We start from the raw sequence: 25,765 nt of genomic DNA on the forward strand, positions 1-25,765 counted from the left end.
GTTTGAAATATTAAAAAAGACTTAATACACCATGTGTTTAACACAAACCTGATTGTTATACAGAATATAAACCCCTATAACTGGGCTGGAGTTTATTAACATCCACAGAAACAGACCCCAATGAACATGGTTCAGACCTGGATGTGATTCACAGCAAAATCCAATCACTTGTTAATTGTGAACTCGCTGGTGTCTCAGCAGGTTAGCGACTGAGTGAATCCCTTCCCACACTTGGAGCTGGTGAACGGCCTCTCTCCAGTGTGAACTCGCTGGTGTACAGCGAGTTGAGATGACCACCTGAACCCAGTCCCGCAGTGAGAGCACCTGAACGGTCTCTCGTCAGTGTGAACACGTTGATGGGACATCAGTTCACTGGAATTTCAAAGCACTTCTCACAGTCTGGGCATTTAAAAGGCCACTCGGCAGTGTGAATTTGTTGATGTGTCTGTAGGTGGGATGACTGAGTAAATCTCTTGCCACACTCGGAGCAGCTGAACAACTTCTCTCCAGTCTGAACCTGCTGGTGTCTCACAAGGTTGTTTGAAGGGGTGAATCTTTTCCCACACTCGGAGCAGCTGAATGGCCTCCCCTCAGTGTGAAAAAAACAAAAAGCTAAAAGCTACTGCGGATGCTGGAAATCCAAAACAAAAACAGAATTACCTGGAAAAACTCAGCAGGTCTGGCAGCATCGGTGGAGAAGAAATCAGTTAACGTTTCGAGTCTTCATGACCCTTCGGCAGAACTGAGTATAGTTAGGAGAAAGGCACCTCTCTCCTAACTATACTCAGTTCTGCCGAAGGGTCATGAAGACTCGAAACGTTAACTGATTTCTTCTCCACCGATGCTGCCAGACCTGCTGAGTTTTTCCAGGTAATTCTGTTTTTGTTCCCCTCAGTGTGAGTTTGTTCATGTCTCAGCAGGCTGGATAACTGAGTGAATCCCTTCCCACACACTGTACAGGTGAATGGCCTCACCCCAGTGTGTGTGTTCTGGTGTATTGTGAGTTCTGATAAATATGTGCTTTCTTTACCATCTATCCTGCCACCTTCAGGGACCAGTGGACATGGACTCTGAGGTCTCTCACTTTCTCTACCCCTCCCAATATTCACCTGTTTATTGTGTATTCTCCAGCTTTATTTGCCCTCCCCAAATGCATTAGCATGAATTTTCTTTCTCTTTTACAGCTGATTTAAAGTTGCAGATTTTGCTCCAAAGGTTAAATTGGGATTGATATTCAAAGTTAGCTATTTAACTGCAGCAACAACTTCAGCTGGGAGTCAGTGAATTAAGAGGAAAGATCCCAGACAGCGGTTCTTCAAGGTACACTGCAGGCCCGACAGCTCAATCAGCTCCACTCTCAGCTCAGGAGAGTTCAACAACTCCACATCCTGTCCACAGGGGAGATCTCCTGGTGCAGTGGGACCAACACTCGTGCTTTAACTAACACCACCAAAAAAAGCCTGGATTAATCTGTTAAGTCTGATTGCTGTTTGTGGAATCTTACTGTGCACAAACTGGTTGTCGTGAAACAGCAACAACTTGTATTCATATAATACCTTTAATGGAACAAAATGTGCCAAGGTTCTTCACAGGACTTTCATAAAGAAACATTTGACATCGAGTCACATGGGTCGATATTAGGGTAAATAGACAGAACCTTGATTGGAGAGGCAGATATTAACAAGCCTCTTTAATCAGGAGAGAGAGCTGGAGAGGTTTCGGGAGGAAATTCCGGAACTTTGCACCTAGGCACGGCCACCAATGGTGGAGTAATTAAAATCAGGGATGCTAAAGAGTATGGAATGAGATAGCACAGGTATCTCAGTGGGTTGTGCGACTGGAAGTTACAGAGATAGGGAGGGACGATGCCATGCAGGGATTTGTCAACAGGGTTATGAATTTTAAAATTGAGGCATTGCTTGAACAGGGACCAATTTAGGTCAATGACTACAGGGGTGAAGGGTGAACGGGACTTGGCCTGATAAAGCTCATGGACAGCAGAGTTTTGGATGACCTCATGTTTCTGTGTGGGGACGGGGTGAATGTGAGGGGCCGGCTAGGAATGTATTGGGATTGTCACGTCTAAAGGTAACACGGACATGGATGAGGGTTTGAGCAGCAGATGAGCTCGGGTCAGGTGGAGACAGGCAGCGTTATGGAGACTGAAATATTAGGTGTTAGTGATGGTGCGGATATGTGGTCAGAAACTCATCTTGGGGTCAAATAAAAGACCAAGATTGTGAACAGTGTGGTTCAGTCTCAGACAGTTCCCAGGGAGAGGGATGGACTCAGCAGTTAGGGAACGGAATTTGTAGTGGTGACTGAAGACAATGGCTTTGGTCTTCCTGATTTTTAATTGGAGGAAATTTCTGCTCATCCAGTACTGGCTGTGGGATAAGCAGTTTGATCATTTAGTAACAGAGGAGGAATGGAGAGGGATGGTGGTGAGGTAGAGCTGGGTGTTGTCAGTGTACATGTGAAAACTAACACGGTGCTTTTGGATGATGTCACCGAGTGGCAGCATGTAGATAGATCCTTGGGGAACACCAAGTACAAGGACTTTGGAGAGGAAAGGGAGATTGGAGATGGGGCAGTAGTTTGAAAAGATGGTCAGGTCAAGAGTTGATTTTTCGGATGGGTGATGATGATAGATTTGATGATGAGAGGGACATTACCAGAAGAGAGAGAGACATTAACAATATCAGCTAACATGGGGAAGTTGGATAATCAGCAGTTTGGTGAGAATAAGGTCAAGGGAGCAGAAGGAGGGCCTCATGGACAAGATGAGCACTGAGAGGGTATGAGGGGAGATGGGAGAGAAACTGGAGAAAGATGTGAGTTCAGGGCTCAGACAAGAAGGAACCTTAGAGACAGTTTGTCCCGGTGGGTTAGTGGAAGGGAGGGAATCAGCAGAGGCAGCTGATCGGATTGTCTCAATCTTAGTGAAAAAGAAGCTCCATGAGCTCCTCACACTTGTTGCTGGATGTGACAGGGGAGAAGCAGAGTATTGGAGATATTAAAAAGATTCAACACACCTTGTATTTCACACCAAGTTGATTTAATTGATTTGTATGAACAATATTAGTCTCTATAACAGGGCTGGAGTTTATTAACATCAGCAGAAACAGAACCCAATGAACAAGGTTCCAGCCAGGATGTGATTAACTACAGTAATTGGATTTTGCTGTTACTTGTCAACTCGCTGGTGTCTCAGCAGCACAAATGACTGAGTGAATTGCTTTCCACACACAGACCAGCTGACTGGTCTCTCCCCAGTGTGAACTCGGTGGTGTTTCAGTGGGTAGGTTCAATTAATGAATCCCTTTCTACAGTCAGGGCAAGTGAGCAGCCCCTTCTCCAGTGTGAATTCGCTGGTGTCTCAGCAGGTTGGATGACTGAGTGAATCCCTTCCCACACATGGAACAGGTGAACAGTCTCTCCCCAGTGTGACTGCGCTGATGTACAATGAGGTCAGATGATCGCCTGAACCCAGTCTCACAGTGAGAGCACCTGAACGGTCTCTCGTCAGTGTGAACACGTTGATGCAAGATCAGGTCCTGGTAACTTTTATAGCACTTACCGCAGACTGAGCATGTAAACTGTCTCTGGTCTGAGTGAACCAGCTGATGTCTCAGTAGGTGGGATGACCTAGTGAATCCTTTCCTACACTCAGAGCAGGTGTACGGTCTCTCCCCAGTGTGAACTTGCTGGTGTGTCAGCAGGTCGAATGTTCGAGTGAATCCCTTGCCACATTTTGAGCAGGTGAATGGTCTCTCCCCAGTGTGACTGTGTCGATGAGTTTCCAGGTCAGACGGGTAATTAAATCCCTTCCCACAGTCCCCGCACTTACACGGTTTCTCCCCAGCGTGAGCAGCGCTTTCTGCTTCCATGTTCAAAGGCTGATAATATTCAAGTCCTGATGAATCAAGTGACTCTCTCAGGTCTTGATGTGAGTTTCCCGACAGCAAATCCTCCCCTTCAAATACCCTGTGAAATTGATTTAAAACAGAAAAAATGGAGTGAGAGAGAACCCACAAAAACACAAAGGCAGGTTGTGAAATTGAGCTGAATGAATCTGGGAATTTGTGGGGCCGGCACGAAGAAAAAGTGACCATGAAAACTGCTGGATTGTCATAAAAACCTAACTGGTTCACTAATGTCCTTCAGGGAAGGGAACCTGCCACCCGGTCGAGGCCTACACAAGATTCAGGCTTCTATGAGAGGAGGGAGAAAGAGCGAGAGAGAAGTGAGAGATGCAGGAGAACCCTGACAGAATCTCCCAAACCCTCAACCTCCACCCTCTAGAAGGACCAGGGTAGCAGGTGTATGTGAACACCATCACCTCCAAGTTCCCCTCCAAGTCACACACCGTCCTGACTTGTCTGACATCCAGCACTGGATGAGCAGAAACTTATTCTATTAAATAATGGGAAGATTGAAGCCGTTGTCTTCAGTCCCCACTACAAACTGCACTCCCCACACACTGACTCTGCACCTCACGCTGACAATTGTCTGAGGCTGAAACAGACTGTTCACAACCATAGTGAAATATTTCACCCCAAGATGAGCTTCCAACCACATCATCACCAAGACCGCCTATTTCCACCTCAGTAACATCGCCCGACTCCACCCCAGTCTCAGCTCATCTGCTGCTGAAACTCTCATCCATTCCTTTGTTACCTCTAGACTTAACTATCCTAACACACTCCCGGCCGGCCTCCCACATTCACCCTCCCTGTAATCTTGAGGTCATCCAAAACTCTGCTGCCCGTGTGCTTACTCACACCAAGTCTTGTTCACCCATCACTCCTGTGTTCACTGACCTACACAGGCTCAGACAAATCTGTTAGAATTCTTCGAGGAGGTAACGAGTAGGTTAAACAAAGGAGAGCCAATGGATGTTATCTACTTGGACTTCCAGAAGGCCTTTGACAAGGTGCCGCACAGGAGGCTGCTCAGTAAGATAAGAGCCCATGGTGTTAGAGGCAAGGTACTAGCATGGATAGAAGATTGGCTGTCTGGCAGGAGGCAGAGAGTAGGGATAAGGGGGTCCTTCTCAGGATGGCGGCCGGTGACTGGTGGAGTTCCGCAGGGGTCAGTGTTGGGACCACAACTTTTCACTTTATACATTAATGATCTAGATGAAGGACACCCTGGCTAAGTTTGCAGATGATACAAAGATAGGTGGAGGGACAGGTAGTATTGAGGAAGTGGGGAGGCTGCAGAATGATTTGGACAGGTTAGGAGAATGGGCAAAGAATTGGCAGATGGAATACAACGTGGGGAAGTGTGAGGTCATGCACTTTGGTAGGAAGAATAGAGGCATAGACTATTTTCTAAATGGGGAGAGAATTCAGAAATCTGGAGTGCAAAGGGACTTGGGAGTCCTAGTCCAGGATTCTCTGAAGGTTAACTTGTAGGTTGAGTCGGTAGTTAGGAAGGCAAATGCAATGTTGGCATTTATTTCGAGAGGACTAGAATATAAAAGCAGGGATGTGCTGCTGAGGCTTTATAAGGCTCTGGTCAGACCACATTTAGAATATTATGAGCAATTTTGGGCCCGGTATCTCAGGAAGGATGTGCTGGCTCTGGAGAGGGTCCAGAGGAGGTTCACGAGAATGATCCCAGGAATGAAAGGCTTAACATATGAGGAACGTTTGAGGACTCTGGGTCTATACTCGATGGAGTTTAGAAGGATGAGGGGGGATCTGATTGAAACTGACAGAATACTGAAAGGCCTGGATAGAGTGGACGTGGGGAAGATGTTTCCATTAGTAGGAGAGACTAGGACCCGAGGGCACAGCCTCAGAGTAAAGGGAAGACCTTTTAGAACAGAGATGAGGAGAAACTTCTTTAGCCAGAGAGTGGTGAATCTATGGAATTCATTGCCACAGAAGGCTGTGGAGGCCAGGTCATTGAGTGTATTTAAGACCGAGATAGATAGGGTCTTGATTGGGAAGGGGATCAAAGGATACGGGGAGAAGGTGGGAGAATGGGGTTGAGAAACTTATCAGCCATGATTGAATGGCGGAGCAGACTCGATGGGCCGAATGGCCTAATTTCTGCTCCTATGTCTTATGGTCTTATGGCTCCGGGTTAAGGAGAAGCTAAATTATAAAATTCTCATCCTTATTTTAAAGGCTGTGTTTGCTGCCGTTGTGCAAGCGCAGTTGTTCTGTTTTACTCTGTCTTCATAGGGTTAATCTCTCGTCCTCCTCAGACTCAAGTCACCACTGCAGACTCACCGCGAGGAAACTCAGACTGACCTGGTTACAGTGTCTATCAACCAGCCAATTCAGAACTCAGTCAACAGCAGAGAGCTTTGACTGTACATTCCTAATCACTAATGCTTTTTATAAACGCATACTGTTCTTTGAAATGCCTTGGAAAGTTTTATTACGTTAAAGGTGCTACATAAACACAAAGTGCTGTTGTTGATTTGGACATATAGCACTGTTCCTTCATCATCGCTGGGTGAATAACCTGTAACTCCTTACCTAACAGCATTGTGGGAGCACCTTCACCACACAGACTGCAGCGGTTCAAGAAGGTCAAACATCATCTTCTCCACAGGCAACTGGGGATTGGCAATATTTGCTGGTTGTGTTAGTGAAAGGGCAGTGGAGTGGGACTAGCTGACTTGCTCTTGCAGAGAGCCAGCATGTGCACAATGTGCTAAATGGCCTCCATCTGTATTGTAATCATTCAATGATTCTATGACACGATGAGAAAGGACCTACACTGGAGGCCAGGGACCAACTTCTGTAACCAACACCCACCCTGATACAAACCGGCTCTTAATTGGTCCGTCTGTGTTTCTAGACTCGGTTCTGTGAGCAACACCTGCAATAAAATAATAGCAAAATACTGCAGCTGCTGGAAATCTGAAATAAAAAGAGAAAATGCTGGAAATACTTAGCAGATCAGGCAGTATCTGTGGAGAGAGAAACAGAGTTAACATTTCAGGGTGTGCAGAATGGATTACAGGGAATAAAAATGGTGCAGAATTTGATGGTCAATATAAGCTCAGAAGTGGAAGAGAAATGGATTATAGCACAGGAAAAACAATTCCTGACTGTGAAAGATACTGTGGGAAGATAAAGCTGGTAAGAAAGCAGCACATGGTCTGGGGATGGGCAGTAGAGGAAACCTTATTTGGACACAATCAGCAGAAGTAACAGTTAAATGCCAAACGCAGCTAAAATGCACCCAGTATTAGAGACAGAGGAAGTTAGACAATGACAGAGAGATGATCAGGGAGGGCAGAGGTGAAACAGAGCAAAAGATGGACATGGATTCAGATCCACAGGAAAGGAGCCACACTAGCCCCAGAACGATGGAACCTCTAAAAGATAGCAGAGCAGAGAAATAAAAGCTCCAAATTGTAGATGAATGGTCAAAAATACTCTACTCTGAAACAATTTCAGTTTTCAACTTTAAACTCTCCTGCTGGAGCCTGCAGCTGGAAAGATGTCAGAAACACTGGAGTCAGAGAAAAATCTCACAGTTGAGGAAATACCCGGGAAGCGGGGTGATGTCACAGTGTAATTGTCGATGTGTGATGATGTCACAGTGTAATTGTCGATGTGTGATGATGTCACAGACACGAACGGAACATCTGGGTCTGTGCAAACCAGTGACCACCACACATTATGAAGGATGGGAGGGTCCTTGAGAGGGGGCAGAGGAGATTTATCAGAATGGGTTGAGGGATGAGGGATTTTAGTTGCAAGGTTAGGTTGGAGAAACTGGGATTGTTCTCCTTGGAGCAAAGTAGATTGAGGGAAGTTTCAACAAAAGGTGCACAAAATTATGAAAGGTTTACATAAAGTAGTTAAAGAAAAGCTGTTCACAGTAGCAGATCATGAAAGGATTATAGGTCACAGATTTAAAATTTTGGGTAAGATGTACAGGAGGGATGTGAGAAAGAAATGTTTGCACAGTGAGTGATAATGACCTGGAACTCAATGCTTACACTCAGAGGCCGATAGAATCCAGGTCCTGAATTTCTATCCTGGACTGAGTGGCAGGTTTGGGAAACGGTTCATACAGAGCATTAAAAAAGGAGGATCCAGGTCCTGATGAATTGAGTGACTCTGTCAGATCTCAACCGTCTGTAAATGTTCCCCTTCTAACCCCCTGTAAAAGGAGTTTCCAAAATCCATCCCTGTCAGTCCAGGATAGAAATACACAAGATTCTCTCCTCCTGCTACCTGGACCAGGATGACCGCGCATGCGCCCTGCTGCACATTGCCCCCTATAAAGATGGCGGCCGTTACCCCGGGCCTGCGCAGGGAGAAATCCAGACATTCTCGGTCCGTTTTCTGCAAACACAAGACCGGTACCTTGTTATATCGGGCCTGAGGTCTGCACTGTGTCTTTATGAAGCCTCCCTGCCCAGTCCGCTGGCTCCATTCCTCCTCACACACCCACTAACTCTGTTAGTTTGCTCCACTCGACATTCTCTCACCCGCTCTGAGCGGCTTCAGCCACAGACCAGCACTGCGCATGCTCCAAGCACACACTCTAGTTCGCATGTGTACTGTTGTGAGGATAGGGCACATTCTGGCCCCTGTTGAAGGCTGGGTAATCAGGCTGCCATTGAGAGGTCGTTTTTTTGAATAGAAAATTATGTTTTGTGATCCGATGACGAACGAAGCCCAAGACCAAAATATAAAATTATTCAGTCAATTGGTATGACAAACAAAGTGCATGGGTCCTCTGCCATAATACTGTCCCAGGTGTAAATAACTGCAGTAAAACTACCTACATTTAGATGTGAACTCACTGGAGTCTCAGTCGGCAGCGTGAACAATTATCTTTTCTTCCCATACACAGAACATTTGAACTCCGTCTTGTCCGTAAGAACAGCCGGTGAACAATCCTTTCACAATGTCATTTTACCCCTAAATTCCAGAACCATTGTGCATGGATTTGGGAGGTAAGCATGATTTTGGAGACGGAAGAGTGGTCGGAGATTGGATGCGAATTGCAAGGATGTCGGGGACAAGGATGTACTTGTGGGAGGGAGAGAAGCAGCAGAGGCAGCTGATCTCAATTGTCTCAAGATTCTCAAGATTGTCTCAATCTTAGTGACAAATAACTAACTTGTTTTAGAGATGTTTTTGAAAATTCAACATCCTCTGTATTTGACAGAATGTTGGTTTATTTGAGCTTTATCCAGAATATTAACCTTATAACTGGGCTGGAGTTTATTAACATCAGCTGAAACAGACCCCAATGGGTATAGTTCATTCTTGTACATTATTAACAGCAAAATCCAATCACTGTAGTTCGTTGTGAAGTCGTTGATGTCTCGGCAGGTGGGATGACTGAATGCATATCTTCCCACACTCGGTGCAGGTGTACAGCATCTCCCCAGTATGAGAGCGCTTGTGTAGAGAGGTGGGATGATTGCCTGAATCCAGTCCCATAAAGAAGGAATCTGAACGGTCTCTCATCAGAATGAATACATTGCTGGCGGATCAGTTCCTGAGAACTTGTAAAGCACTTCCCACAGTCTTGAAATTTAAAAGCTCTCTTTGATGTGCAATCAGATTGTATAAATTAATGAATCTCTTTCCACACAGCGCAGATGAATGGCCTCTCCCCAGTGTGAACTCGCTGGTGTGTCTGCAGGTGGGATAACGGAGTGAATCCCTTCTGACACTTTAAGCAAGTCAATGGCCTCTCCACAGTGTGAACGCTCCAATGAGTTTCCAATTTCGATGGGTAAAAGAATCCCTTCCCATTGTCAACATTTGCACAACTGCTTTCAGTTGTGACTGCATTTATGTTTTGACCAGGTCAGATGATCGGCTGAAATCTCATCCACATGCAGAACACTGTGAATGGTGCTTTCTTCTCCCATTTTCAAAATCCCACAATTCTCTGCGGCCCAGAAACCACTCTGTCCAATAGAAACGCCCTCTGAAGAAGGGTCATACAGACTCGAAACTGCTGTCAGGCGTCGCAAGGGCCAAAGACATAAAAGTTCATTCACAAATGTTACAGGAACGGATAGGTTATAATCGCCAGGAAAGGCTAAATAGCCTGAAGCTCTTTTCTCTGGAAAAGAGAAGGCTGAGAGATGACCTGATAGAAATAGGATAAAGAATGGAGTTGGTAGCTCAGGAATGAAAACAATGGCTTCAATCTTCCCAAAATTTAATTGGAGAAAATTTCTGCACATCCACAAACATTCTGATAATCTAACAAAAGTGGAGAAGTCGAGAGAGGTGTTGCTGAGGTAGAGCTGGGCACTGTCAGTGTCCATGTGATAACTGACACTGTGTTTTCAGATGATGTCGCTGTGGGGAGAATGTTGCTGAGAAATAAATGGAGGCCAAGGCTGGATCCTCTGGGGACACCAGAGGTAACTGTGGGAGTGGGAAGGGAAGACAATCCAAGTGATTCTCTGACTATGATTAGATAGAGAATGGAACCAGGAGAGAGCAGCCCCACCCATGGACGACAGTGGAGAGGTGTTGGAGCAGAATGGCTTGGTCAACCTTGTCAAAGCAGGTCGAGAAGGGATAGTTTCCCTTTGCCACTGTCACATAGGATGTCATTGGTGGCTTTGATCTGAGCTGTTTCAGTACAGTGGCAGGGGCAGAAACCTGATTGGATGGATTCAAGCAGGGAGTTCTGGGAAAGATGGAGATGGATTTGGGAGGTGTGAACACTTTTCAAGAGTTCAGAGAGGAACTGGGGATTGAAGATGGGTCAATACTTTGCAAGGACAGTAAGAGTTAAGTAATTGTTTTTTGAGGAAAGTGTGATGATTTGAAGGAGAGAGGGATAGTACCAGAAGAGAGAGAACTGTGAACAATATCAGTGAACATGGGGAAGTTGGGGGATCAGCAGTTTAGTGGGAATACGGTCGATGGAGCAGGAGGTGGGTCTCATGGACAAGATGAGCACTGAGAGGGCAGGAAGGGGGATGGGAGAGAAGCTAATGAAAGATGTGGGTTCACAGCTTGGACAAGGTGGAACATTATAGAGGCAGTTTGTCCCAGTAGGCTAGTGGAAGGGAGGGAAGCAGCAGAGGCAGCTGATCGGATTGTCTCAATCTTAGTGACAAAGAAGGTGCATGAGCTCCTTACACTTGTTGTTAGAGGTGAGGATGGAGGAGAGAGGGGAGAGGGAGAGCCCTTCCAGAGAAACTAACTTGTGTTAGAGATATTAACAAGACTCAATATGCTATATTTAACACAAATATATTTTATTTGTCCTTATCCAGAATATTAGCCCCAATAACTGGGCTAGAGTTTATTAACATCAGCAGAAACAGACTACAATGAACAAGGTTCAGTCCTGGATGTGATTAACAGCAACATCCTGTTCATTATTTGTGAACTCGCTGGTGTCTCATCAGTTGGGATGACCAGGTGAATCCCTTCCCACACTTGGAGCAGCTGAACGGCCTCTCCTCAGTGTGAATTCGCTGGTGCTTCAGGAGGTCAGAGGACACAATGAATCCCTTCCCACATACAGGACAGATGAACGGCCTCTCTCCAGTATGAATTCGCTGATGTCTCAGCAAGTGGGATGACTGTGTGAAGCCCTTCCCACAGTGGGAGCAGGTGAACTGTCTCTCCACAGTGTGAATTCGCTGGTGTCTCAACAGATCGGATAAATTAACGAATCCCTTCTCACACTCAGAGCAGATGAATGGTCTCTCCCCAGTGTGAACTCGCAGGTGTGTCAGCAGGTTGGATAACTGAGTGAATCGCTTCCCGCACTCGGAGCAGGTGAACTGCCTCTCTCCAGAGTGAACTCTCTGGTGTATCAGCAGGTTTGATGACTGAGTGAATCTCTTCCCACACTCGGAGCAGGTGAACGGTCTCTCCCCAGAGTGAACTCTCTGGTGTTTCAGCAGGGTGGATGACTGACTGAATCCCTTCCCACACTCGGAGCAGGTAAATGGCCTCTCACCAGTGTGAACTCGCTGGTGTGTCAGCAGGTTGGATAACTGAGTGAATGCCTTCCCACACTCGGAGCAGGTAAATGGCCTCTCCCCAGTGTGAACTCTCTGGTGTGTCAGCAGGTTGGATAACTGAATGAATCCCTTCCCACACTTGGAGCAGGTAAATGGCATCCCCCCAGAGTGAATTCGCTGGTGCCTCAGCAGGCTGGATGCCCAAGTGAATCCCTTTCCACACTCGGAGCAGGTGAACGGCCTCTCTTCAGTGTGAATGAGCTGGTGTCTCAGGAGGGTGGATGAATCAATAAATCCCTTCATACATACAGAACAAGTGAAAGGCCTCTCCCCAGTGTGTGTGCGCTGGTGAGTATCCAGCCTGGATGGATAATTGAATCCTTTCCCACAGTCTCCACATTTCCATGGTTTCTCCCCACTGTAACTGCATTTATGTTTTGACAGGTCAGATGATCGGCTGAAGCCTCGTCTACACACAGAACACGTGTACGGTTTCTCCCCACGGTGAACGGTGCTTTTTCCTTCCATGTTCAAAATCCGATGAAATTCAGGTTACCACTAATTGTGCGACACCGTTAGATTCTGATGAAACATTGGGTTTCCCAATTGAAAATCCTGGGGAAATAGTTTAAATAGACAAAAGTGAATGAGAGAGAAACCACAATATCACAAAAACAGGTTGTGAAATTGAGGTGAATGAATCTGGTAATTTTTGGGGCCAGTACGAGGAAAAAGTGACCATGAAAACTGCTGGATTGTCATAAAAACCCAACTGGTTCACTAATGTCCTTCAGGGAAGGGAACCTGCCAACTGGTCAGGGACTATACAAAACACCAGCATCTACTGGGGGAAATAGAGAGGGAGATGGGAGAGGCAGGGGGTGAAGGAAAGGGATTTTATGCATCTGCAATTCTACCAACATCTCCCAAACCCTCAGCCTCCATCCCCTAGAAGGACCTGGGTAGATGTATGCGAACACCATCACCTCCAAGTCACACACCATCCTGATTTGTTTAACATCCAGTGTTGGATGAACAGAAATTTCCTCCATTTAAATATTGGGAAGATTGAAGCCATTGTCTTCAGTCCCTGCTACAAACTCCACTCCCTAACCATCAATGCCATCCATCTCTCTGACAACTTTGAGGCTGAGCCAGACTGTTCACAACCTTAGTGTCATATTTCACCCTAAGCTGAGCTTCTAACTACATATCACTAAGACCGCCTATTTCCACCTCAGTAACTTTGCCTGCCAATAAAATAATAGAAAAATACTGCAGCTGCTAGAAATCTGAAATAAAAAGAGAAAATGCTGGAAATACTCAGCAAGTCAGGAAGTATCTGTGGAGAGAGAAACAGAGTTAACATTTCAGGGGTGCAGAATGAACTACAGGGAATAAAAATGATGCAGAATCTGATCATCAATATAAGCTCAGGGGTAGAAGTGAGATGGACTATAGCACAGGAAAAACAACTCCTGACTATGAAAGACATGGTGGGAAGCTATAATTGGTAAGCCAGCAGCACATGGTCAAGGCAGCAGTTGGCAGAAGTAACCCTAAAATGCTAAACAGAGCTAAAATACACCCACTATTAGAGACAGAGAAAGTTAGACAACAGCAGAGAGGTGATCAGGGAGGGCAGAGGTGAAAAAGAGCAATGGATGGACACAGAATCAGATCCACAATAAAGGAGTCACACCAGCCACAGAGCTGTCTGACCTCACACAGATAACAGAGGACTAAAAGCTCCAAATTGTAGATGACTTGTCAAAACTACTCAGCTGTGAAACAATTTAACTCTTTTTAGCTTTGGAAACTCCTGCCGGAGACTGTAGCTGGAAAGATATCAGAAGCACTGAAGTCAGAGAAAAATCTCCCAGTTGAGGAAATACACTGGGAGCGGGGTGATGTCACCGCGCAATTGTCGGTGTGTGCTGATGTCACAGTGTAATTATCGATGTGTGATGATATCACAGACATGGACACAGAACATCTGGGTTTGTGTAAACCACTGATCACCACACATTATGAAGGATGTGAGGGTCCTTAAGAGGGTGCGCAGGAGACTTACCAGAGTGGTTCAACGGGTGAAGGATTTTAGATTAGTTTGGAAAAACTGGTGTTGTTCTCCTTGGAGCAAAGTAGATTGAGGGGAAATTTGATAGAGTTATACATGTTTATGATTGGTTTACATGAGGTAGTTAAAGAAAAGCTGTTCACATTATCTGATCATAAAAGTGTTATGGGACACAGATTTAAGTTATGAAGCAAGATTTACAGGAGGGGTGTGAGCAAAAATTTTACACAATGAGTGATAATGACCTGAAACTCATTACTTACTCTCAAAGGTTGATGAATCGAGTGAGTCTGTCAGATCTTGATCTGATGTTTGGTTTGAGTTTCCCGTCTGCAAATCCTTCCCACGTGATATCCTATGAAAAGATTACAAAACAATCAATCACTGTCAGTCCAGGACAGAAATTGAGAAATATTTCTCTTGGTTTGAGTTTGCTGTGTGTAAATCCTCCCCTTCTAACCCCCTGGAAAAGGAGTTTCCAAAATCCATCCGTCAGTCCAGGATAGAAATTCACAACATTGTCTCCTCCTGCCACCTGGACCAGGATGACCGCGCATGCGCCCTGCTGCACAGCCGCTCCCCCGGGCCGAGCAGAGGGAGAGACCCAGCCATTTCCGGCCTGTTCGCTGCAAACGCGGGGCCTGTAGTTTCTTATTAAGGCTCTGCGGCCTGCACCAAGTGTTTATGAAACCTCCCTGCCCACTCCGCTGGCTCCAATCCTCCCGCACACCCACTAACTCTGTTATTCTGCTCCAGTCGCCATTTTCTCACCCACTCTGCGGCTCCAGTCACAGGATAGCACTGCGCATGCTGAGGTAATAGCCCGCAATGCGCAGGTGCGAATCAGACTCCGCACTCCGCATGCGTAAGACTCTGGCGCTCTGGATAGGGCACATTCTGTACCGCATTGAATGCTGGGTGGGAGGACGTAATTGCATATCAAATAAATTTTTCTGATCCGATAGTAATTGCAGTTTTTAGGCCAAGATATAAAATTATACAATCAATTGATACAATAAATTGCATCGGCCTCTACCATACTTCTATCCTGGGTGTAATTAACAACAGAACAAACCCCTACAGAGAGAATTGAAGAGAAGAATGAGATTTTAAAAGGCTTCAGCCAACAAACATCACCCGACAGTACCACAAACAGAACAGCTGCCCTTTTTAACAATGAATGTGCAGCAGGGTGTAATGAAATCTGGAGCTGTGTGGCCCTGCTGGATCCCAAACTGAACATCAGTGAGCAGGATTTTGGTGAGTAAGAAACCAGAATTAGAGGAACAATGAGTTTTTAAAATCAGAGATTGATACAGTTCTTAAGGAGGCCATCCAGCCCATCATGTCTGTGCTGGCTCCACTTTCCTGCCCTTTCCTCCTAGTTGTGCAACATTTTCCAATTGAAGAATTTATCAGTTTTGAAATTTGCTTACACCACCGTTTCAGGTGCTGCATTGCAGACCATAAGAAATCAGTGCAGAATGATATATCTCATGTCATATCTTCTTATTTTGTCAATTACCTCAAGCTTGAGCTGCCTCCTTACCAATCCCTCTGGCACTGGAAACAGTCTTTCCTTTTTAAGAGGGTTGGAGACTAGCAGAAGTTCACAGAGATAGGGGTGGGCAAGGTAATGGAGGGAATTGAACAGAAGAATGAGAATTTTAAAGGCTTCAGCCAACATACATCACCCCACAGTACACAGTGTGCTTCACAACTAACAGAACAGCTGCCCTTTTAAACAATGAATGTGCAGAAGGGTGAGGGTTTTTTCATCTAAATATCACAAATGGATGCAGAGTGAGGGGATCAATCTCGGTATCTTTAATTAACAGCAACATGGAAAAAGGGCAATGAATGATCTTGAAAAACCTGAAACTTGATTGGTCAACTCAGGTCAATCCTTCCAGGCCCGCGATTTGTTCCAGAGGAACCGGCGGGGGGGCGGAGGGTTCATTCGCACCCACAAACCCCAATAAAATCCTGCAGCTCCGAGGCTTTTACCCGGGAGCAGGCCCAGGTTAGCGGCCGCCATCTTGTTCCAGCGGGGATCAGGGAGCATGCGCGGTTGTCTTGGTGACGCAACAGAGAGTGGGCGGGGCTTCACGATCCCAGTGACCAGGGGAGAAATGATTGATTCAATCAAAATACTGCGGATGCTGGAAACCTGACACAAAAACAAAAATGCTGGAAAAACTCAACAGGTCTGACAGCATCTGTGGAGAGAAAGACAAAGTTATTGTTTTGAGTCCGTGTGACTCTTCATCAGAGAAATTATTGATTATTTGATTTTATTCTCACTCTTCACACAGGGGCTGGAGAACTGAACCCAGCTACAGTAGAGGGAGGGAACAATCTCGGAGTGGAGAAAATAAATGGTTGCGATGGTGTGATGTGTTTGGATTTCAGCACAGGAGAAGCAACAGTGTGAGGGACAGCTTTGGGGGAGCAAAGGAGGAGAAATGTTGGATGAAAATTAGAATTGTTTTTTCAGAATTTATAGCCTGTGATGACTTTTGTAAACACATTTTACAGGGTAATTTGAAGGGGAGGATTTACAGACAGGAAACTCAAGCCAAACATGACATCCACATCTGACAGAAACACTCAATTCATCAGGACCTGAATCAGTCTTTGAATGTGTAACGAGAACTGTTTGTCTATTCTGTCGGAGGGAAAATATTTCAAACATCAGTGTGACTGGAAAGGCAACAAGACACATACGCACATTGGATTGAATTGACTGTGGAAAACGTTTTAACCAGTTACACAGCCTGAAGAAACATCACATCATTAACAGCAGGGAGAAACCGTACCTGGGTTTTTTTTGTGTGTGGACAAGGCTTTAATTGATTGTCCAAACTGGAGAAACTAAAGGAGACTGGCGCCATGAAGAGACTGTGGAAATGTGGGGACTTTGGAAGGGATTCAATTATCCATCCCTGTTGAGAAACCATCAACGCATTCACACAGGGGAGAAGCCATTCACCTGTTCCATGTGTGGGAAGGGATTCACTCAGTCATCCAGCCTCATGATACACCAGCGAATTCACACTGAGGAGAGACCATTTACCTGCTCTGTGTGTGGGAAGAGATACACTCGGTCATCCAATCTGCTGACACACCAGCGAATTCACACTGAAGAGAGGCCATTCACCTGTTCGGTGTGTGGGAAGGGATTCACCCAGTCAGGCAGCCTCATTTTACATCAGCGAATTCACACTGAAGAGAGGCCATTCACCTGCTCTGTGTGTGGGAAGGGATTCACTCGGTCAGTCAGACTCATGTTACACCAGCAAATTCACTCTGAGGACCGACCATTCAGCTGCACTTCCTGTGGAAAGAGGTTCACATCTCCATTTAATCTCAGTGCACACAAACGTGTTCACACCGGGGAGAGGCCATTCACCTGCTCCATGTGTGGGAAGAGATTCACTCAGTCATCCCGTCTGCTGAGACACCAGCGAGGTCACATTGAGGGGAAGCCATTCAGCTGCACTTCCAGTGGAAAGAGGTTCCAGCCTTCTTCTGTCCTCAGTGCACACCATCGCGTTCACACTGGGAAAAGTCTGATCACGTACTCTGGGTGTGGGAAGGGATACACTCAGTCATGATATTTGCTCAGAAAGCGAATTTACAAGTGACTGCAGGTGTTGGATTCTGCTGTTAATCATGTCCAGGTTGATGGTCTGACTATTATTACTGTTGCACCTTCATGACCTCCTCCTTCTCTGTTGGGAGGTAGGATCCATTCCATAGGACATGAGTAATGCAAGAATGATCACAATGTACAAAAAGAAAGGTGACAGAGGAGATTGCCACAGCTACAGAGACATCTCACTCCTCAGCATCACAGGGATGACCTTCACTAGGGTCAGGTCAGGCTTGAAAGACTCCATCTACTTGCATACCGAGTGTATCCAGAAGCACAGTGCAGTTTCTGTGCTGGCAGATCTACAGTGGACATGATCTTCTCCATACGCCAGCTACAAGAGAAGTGTAGGGAACAGGATAAACCTCTTTACCTTACTTTACTAGATCTCACTAAAGAATTCAACTCCGTCAGCAGGGCAGGACTGTAGAAGACATTAGAAAAACTTGACTGTCCACCAAAGCTGCTCAATATCATCCACTCCTTTCAAGACAACAGGCCGTGTACTGTACAGGTTCATGGCAGAATCTATGACAGTTTCAGGATGAAGAATGAAGTGAAACAGACACCAGTACTGAGAACAAGAACCCACAACGAGACCTGATCAACACGAATAATAATAACTTCTGTCAGGGAGATAGAACAGGGAGGTATGACATTGAATGATGAGATAAGTAATGAGACCTGTGCATTTCAAGTCGAGAAGGGGATTGGATTAAATCATTGCTTCCCAAAATTTTTCTCAGTGTGACTCCATTTTAATGACTCAGCTTCATGTGACCCCAGATTGAAATTTGTTGAGGGGTGTGAGAATTGTTGAGCAGGAGGTGGGTGTGGGGGGTGGGGCTGATTATTAACAGATTATTGTGTTTGGACTCTGATTATCAATATACTAGCATCCTGATTATTAATCTTATCGGATCATGATTATTGAAACAATTAGCAAATGACTATAATGTAATTGGACCCTGATTATTGATTCAATAGGAATCTGATAGTTCATTGAAATAATTCTGATTATTAATGTATTCGCATCCTGATTATTGCTGCAATAGGCAGCCTAATTGTTAATGCAGTTGGAATCATGTTATTAATGTAATTAGATGCTGATTATTAATGTAAAAGGACTCTGATTATTAATGTCATAAGACACTGATTATTAATGTAATATGATGCTGATTCTTTATGTAATAGGTCACTGATTAATAATGTAATAGGACACTGACTATGAATGTAATCAGACACTGATTATTCGTGTCATTAGATCCTGATTATTAATATAAAAGGACACTGATTATACATGCAACTGGGTGTTGTTAGTACATATCTGAAAACTGATGTGGTGCTTTTGGATGATGTCACCAAGTGGCAATATGTAGATGAGAAATAGGAGGGGCCAAGGATAGATCCTTGGGGGACACCAAGTACAAGGACTTTGGAGAGGAAGGGGAGGTTGGAGATGGGGCGGTAGTTTGCAAAGACAGTGGAGTCAAAATTGTTTTTATCAGGATGGTTGATGGTGATGGATTTAAAGGTGAGAGGGTCAGTACCAAAAGAGAGAGAATCATTAACAATATCAGCTACATGGAGAAGTTGGCTGATCCGCAGTTTAGTGGGAATAGGGTCAATGGAGCAGAAGTTGGGCCTCATCAACAAGATGAGCATTGAGAGGGCATGAGGGAGATGGGAGAGAAACTGGAGAAAGATGTGGGTTCAGGGCTCAGACAAGGGGGATCTTTACAGACAGTTTGTCCCGGTGGGTTAGTGGAAGGGAGGGAAGTAGCAGAGGCAGCTGATCGGATTGTCTCAATCTTAGTGACAAAGAAACTCCATGGGTTCCTCACACTTGTTGTTGGTGAGGATAGAGGAGACAGGGTTGAGGGAGAGACCTTCAAAAGGAACTTACTTGTCAAAGAGATATCAAAAAGATTTGACACACAGTATATTTCATGTAAAACTGATGTTTTTAACTTTTATCCAGCATATTAACCCCTATAACTGGGCTGGAGTTTATTAACATCAGCAGAAACAGACCCCAATGAATATGGTTCAGTCCTGGATGTGATTAACAGCAAAACCCAATCACTGTAGTTACTTGTGAATCGCTGGAGTCTCGGTGGGTGGGATGAGGTAGTGAATCCTTTTCCACACACGGAGCAGGTGAACGGTCTCTGCCCAGAGTGAACTTGCTGGTGTCTCAGCAGGTGGGATGATGAGTGAATCCCTTCTCACACTCAGAGCAATTGAACGGTCTCTCCTAGTGTGAACGCGTTGATGGTTCCTCAGTTCTCTGAACATTTATAACACTTCCCGCAGCCTGGACATTTAAAAGGTCTCTCTTCAGTGTTGGAATCTTGGTGGGACATAATTTCCCCAGAAAGTTTAGAGCACTTTCCACACTGGATGCAGGTGAACGGTCTCTCCCCAGTGTGAACTCTCTGGTGTCTCAGCAGGAGAGATGAATGAGTGAATCCCTTCCCAAACTCAGAGCAGGTGAATAGTCTCACCCCAGTGTGTCTGTGTCGATGAATTTCCAGCTGGGATGGGTAATTGAATCCTTTTGCACACTCCCTATATTTCAACAGTTTCTCCCCAGAGTGACTGCACTTGTGTCTCGACAGGCCAGATGATGGGCTGAAGCCGGTCAAAGCTGATTCATTTGACTTTTAGCCAGAATATTAAAGCCTATAACTGTTCTGGAGTTTATTAACATCAGCAGAATCAGATCCCAATGCACACGGTTCAGTCCTGGATGTGATTAACAGCAAAATCCAATCACTGTCGTTACTCATGAACTTGCTGGTGTGTCAGCAGGGTGGAGGAATCGGTGAATCTTACCCCACACTGAGGGCAGGTGAACGGCCTCTCCCCAGTGTGAGTGCGCTGGTGTGCAGTGAGTTGAGATGACCACCTGAACCCAGTCCCACACTGAGAGCAGCTGAATGGCCTCTCATCAGTGTGAACACGCTGATGGGACATCAGATCCCAGGAGCTTTTATAGCACTTCCCACAGTCTGGGCATTTGAAAGGTCTCTCCCCAATGTGAACTCGCTGGTGTTTCAGGAGTTTGGATGAATGAGTGAATCCCTTCCCACACACGGAGCAGGTGAATGGCCTCTCCCCAGTGTGACTGCGCCGATGAGTTTCCAGCTCAGATGGGGTTCTGAATCCCTTCCCACACTCCCCACATTTCCATGGACTCTCCCCGGTGTGACTGTGCTTGTGTCTCGACAGGCCAGATGATCGGCTGAAGCCTCGTCCACACACAGAACATGTGTATGGTTTCTCCCCACTGTGAACGGTGTTTTTTCCTTCCATGTTCAAAATCCGATGATATTCAGGTTTTGATAAATTGGGCGACTCCGTCAGATCCTGATGTGATGTTTGGTTTCAGTTTCCTGAATGAAAATCCTCCCCTTCTAATACCCTGTGAAATTGACTTAAAACAGAAAAAAGGGAGTGAGCGAGAACCCACAAAAACACAAAGGCAGGTTGTGAAATTGAGCTGAATGAATCTGGGAATTTGTGGGGCCGGCACGAGGAAAAAGTGACCATGAAAACTGCTGGATTGTCATAAAAACCCAACTGGTTCACTAATGTCCTTCAGGGGAGGGAACCTGCCACCCGGTCTGGGCCTACACAAGACTCTGGCCTCTATAAGAACTGAATAAATAGGAACAAGAGAAGTCTTAACACCCCGTCGAGCCTGCTCCACCATTCAATACGATCGTGGCTGATCTTGGGCTTCAACTCCACTTTCCGACCCACTCCCCATATCCCTCGACTCCCTGAGAGACCAAAAATCTCCCCATCTCAGTCTGAAATATATTCAATGATGGAGCATCCACAACCCGCTGGGCTGGAGAATTCTATGTGACAAGAGGGCCAGAAAAAGAGAGAGACGAGTGGGAGAGGCAGAGGGAGGAGGTTACTGAACAAGACACAGGATGTCAGTAAACAGAATTCGAGCACATGGGATTGGAGTAATATACTGCTATGGATTGAGAATTAGTGAACAGACAGAAAACAGAGAGTAGGAATAAACGGCTCATTCTCAGGATGGCAGGCTGTTATTTGTGGGGTACGGCAAGGCTCAGTGCTTGGCCCACAGCCATTCACAGAATCACACAGTGCAGAAGAGGCCCTTCGGCCCATCGAGTCTGCACCGACACGTGAGAAACACCTGACCTACCTACCTAATCCCATTTACCAGCACTTGGCCCATAGCCTTGAATGTTATGACGTGCCAAGAGCTCATTCAGGTACTTTTTAAAGGATGTGAGGCAACCCGCCTCCACCACCCTCCCAGGCAGTGCATTCCAGACCGTAACCACCCTCTGGGTAAAAAGGTTTTTCCTCACATCCCCCCTAAAGCTCCTGCCCCTCATCTTGAACTTATGCCCCCTTGTGACTGACCCTTCAACTAAGGGGAACAGCTGCTCCCTAACCACCCTGTCCATGCCCTTCATAATCTTGTACACCTCGATCAGGTCGCCCCTCAGTCTTCTCTGCTCCAATGAAAACAACCCAAATCTATCCAACCTCTCTTCATATTTGAAATGTTTCTTCCCAGGCAACATCCTGGGGAATCTCTTCTCCGTACCCCACAAGTAACAGCCTGCCATCCTGAGAATGAGCCATTTATTCCTACTCTCTGTTTTCTGTCTGTTCACTAATTCTCAATCCATAGCAGTATATTACTCCAATCCCATGTGCTCGAATTCTGTTTACTGACATCCTGTGTCTTGTTCAGTAACCTCCTCCCTCTGCCTCCAGTGTAATCACATCCTTCCAAGAATGTGGCGACCAGAACTGCACACAGTACTCCAGCTGTGACCTCACCAAGGTTCTATACAACTCCAACATGACCTCCCTGCTTTTGTAATCTATGCCTCGAATTGATAAAGGCGCGTGTCCCATATGCCTTTTTCACCACCCCACTAACCTGCTCCTCCTTCAGAGATCTATGGACACACGCTCCAAGGTCCCTTTGTTCCTCAGAACTTCCTAGTGTCATGCTGTTCGTTGAATACTTCCTTGTCAAATTACTCCTTCCAAAGCGTATCACCTCACACCTTTCAGGGTTAAATTCCATCTGCCACTTTTCTGCTCATTTAACCATCCCATCTATAACTTCCTGTAGCCTAAGACACTCAACCTCACTGATAGCCACCCGGCCAATCTTGGTGTCATTCCCAAACTTACTAATCCTACCCCCCACATAGTCATCTATGTCATTTATATAAATGATAAATAATAGGGGACCCAGCACAGATCCCTGTGGTTCACCACTGGACACAGGCTTCCAGTCACTAAAGCAGCCTTCTGTCATCACCCTGTGTCTCCTACAACTAAGCCAATTTTGAGTCCACCTTATCAAATTACCCGGTATCCCGTGTGCATTTGCCTTCTTTATAAGTCTCCCATGTACGACCTTGTCAAAGGTTTTGCTTAAATCCATACAAACTACATCAACTGCATTACCCTCATCTACACACCTGGTCACCTCCTCAAAAAATTCAATCAAATTTGTTTGGCATGACCTCCCTCTGACAAAGCCATGCTGACTATACCTGATCAAACCTTGCCTCTCCAAGTGGAGATAGATTCTCTCCCTTCAGAATTTTCTCCAATAGTTTCCCTACCATTGCCTTGAGACTCACTGGTCTGTAGTTCCCTGGCTTATCTCTACAACCCTTCTTAAATAGCGGAATCACATTAGCTGTTCTCCAGTCCTCTGGCACCTCCCCCGTGGCCAGAGAGGAATTAGAAATTTGGGTCAGAGCCCCTGCAATCTCCTCCCTTACCTCCCTCAACAGTCTGGGACACAAATCATCCAGACCTGGAGATTTGTCCACTGTTAAGCCTGCCAACACCTTATCACTCCCTATATCAACTTGCTCAAGAACCTCGCAGTCTCTCTCCCCAATTTCCATACCTTCATCCTCATTCTTTTCGGTGAAGACGGATGCGAAGTATTCATTCAACACTCTACCGATATCCTCTGGCTTCACTCACAGATTGCCCACTTGGTCCCTAATAGGCCTTACTCTTTCCCTGGTTACCCTCTTCCCATTGATACACTTACAGAATATCTTGGGATTTTCCCTACTTTTACCACAAACTATAGAGATGATTTGAAGGCACCGATTTAAGAGACACCTAAATTTTCACATGCTCATCCTTGTTTTCCTCCAAGCTAATGATCATTCCTATCTCTGTAGCCTCTTCCAGCCTTACAATTCTCCCAGAGATATCTGCGCTCCTCAAATTCCGACTTCCTGAGAATTCCTGATTTTAATCACTGTGTCACTGATTACCATCATGTCAGTTTCCAAGGCCCAAGCTCTGGAATTCCCTCCCTAAACCTCTCCACCTCATTAGCATCCTTTAGGATACTCCTTAAAACTGACCTCTTTGACCAATCTATTGGTCACCAGCCTGATGTGGCTCAGGGTCAAACCTGGTTTTCTAACATTTCTGTGAAATGTCTTGGAGAACTGCATAACCTTAAATGCGTGATATAAACACAAATTGTTGTTGTTGTTTTGGAACATATACCACTGTTCCTTCATCATCACTGGGTGAATAACCTGTAACTCATTACCTAACAGCATTGTGGGAGCACCTTCACCACACGGACTGCAGCGGTTCAAGAAGGTCAAACATCATCTTCTCCACAGGCAACTGGGGATTGGCAATATTTGCTGGTATCTTTGGAGAATGAAACAGAGTTAATGTTTCAAGGTGTGCGGAATGAATTATGCGGAATAAAAATGATGCCGAATCTGATGGTCAATATAAGCTCAGAAGTGGAGCAGAAATGGACTACAGTGCAGGAAAAAAAAATTCCTGACCAGGAAAGATACTGTGGGAAAATAAAGCTGGTAAGACAGCAGCACATGGTCGGGGGATGGAAAGCGGTGGAAACCTCATTTAGACACAATTGGCAGAAGTAACATTAAAATCCTAAACAGAGCTATAATACACCCATTATTCGAGACAGAACAAGTTAAACAATGGCAGAGAGGTGATCAGAGAGGGCAGAGGTGAAACAGGGCAATAGAGGGACATGGATTCAGGTCCACAGTAAAGGAGTCACACCAGCCCCAGGGCCGTGAAACGTTTCACAGATGACAGAACATTAACTAAAAGTTCAAAGTTGTAGCTAAATGGTGAAAAAAAGTCACCTCTAGAACAATTTCACAGTTTTCAATTTTAAACTCTCCTGCTGGAGCCTGCAGCCTGAAAGATATCAGAAGCACTGGAGTCAGAGAAAAATCTCCCAGTTGAGGAAATACCCGGGGAGCGGGGTGATGTCACCGTGTAATTGTTGATGTGTGATGATGTCACAGTATAATTGTCAATGTGTGATGATGTCACACACACGGACACAGAACATCTGGGTCTGTGCAAACCAGTGATCACCACACATTATGAAGGATGTGAGGGAGCTGAGGTTTATGTGAGGTAGTTAAAGAAAAACTGTTTCCATTAACTGATCGTAAAAGGACTATGGGACAAAGTTTAAAGATTTTGGGCAAGATATACAGGGGGGACGTGAGGAACAAATTTTACACGCTGAGTGGTGTCAATGCTTACACTGAAAAGACCGATAATATCCAGGTCCTGATGAATCGAGTGATTCTTGCAGACTCTGATGTGATCTTTCGTTTGAATTTCCCATCTGCAAAACCTCATCTTCTGATAGCCTGTGAAGGGAGTTTCCAAAATCCATCACTGTCAGTCCAGGATAGAAATTGGGGACGGACAAACATTACTCCTGGGTTGAGTCTACTGTGTGTAAATTCTCCTCTTCTCACCCTCTGTAAAAGGAGTTTCCAAAATCCAACCTGTCAGTCAAGAATAGAAAGGCACAACATTCTCTCCTCCTGCTACCTGGATCAGGATGACCGCGCATGCGCCCTGCTGCACATTGCCCCCTATAAAAATGGCGGCCCTTACCCCGGGCCTGGCGAAGGGAGAAATCCAGACTTTTTCGGCCCTTTCTCTGTAAACACAAGACAGGTACCTTGTTATTTGGGGTCTGCGACCTGCACTGTGTCTTTATGAAGCCACTCCACTGGCT

General features: G+C 45.6%; 1 protein-coding gene and 1 long non-coding RNA gene across 2 annotated transcripts; both read right to left on the bottom strand.

The window, feature by feature from the left end:
- Positions 1-194: 194 nt before the first annotated feature.
- LOC144674294 (uncharacterized) lies at positions 195-20,979 on the bottom strand (the record flags this gene model as incomplete). The annotated part of the gene is made up of 6 exons (XM_078535721.1): positions 195-359; positions 3,630-3,865; positions 11,353-12,452; positions 19,780-19,900; positions 20,066-20,339; positions 20,515-20,979. Coding segments are annotated over 6 exons (2,361 nt in total), but the record flags the coding sequence as incomplete, so codon positions are not given.
- Positions 20,980-20,982: 3 nt separating this feature from the next.
- Positions 20,983-25,390, bottom strand: LOC144674300 (uncharacterized). Its single transcript, XR_013574501.1, has 3 exons — positions 25,279-25,390; positions 24,284-24,390; positions 20,983-21,103 (listed from the first exon to the last, which is right to left on the bottom strand). It is a non-coding gene; the product is annotated as an uncharacterized LOC144674300 (long non-coding RNA).
- Positions 25,391-25,765: the final 375 nt, after the last annotated feature.

This window comes from Cetorhinus maximus, unplaced genomic scaffold (assembly GCF_964194155.1).
Source record: "Cetorhinus maximus unplaced genomic scaffold, sCetMax3.hap1.1 HAP1_SCAFFOLD_620, whole genome shotgun sequence".
Lineage (NCBI taxonomy): Eukaryota > Metazoa > Chordata > Chondrichthyes > Lamniformes > Cetorhinidae > Cetorhinus > Cetorhinus maximus.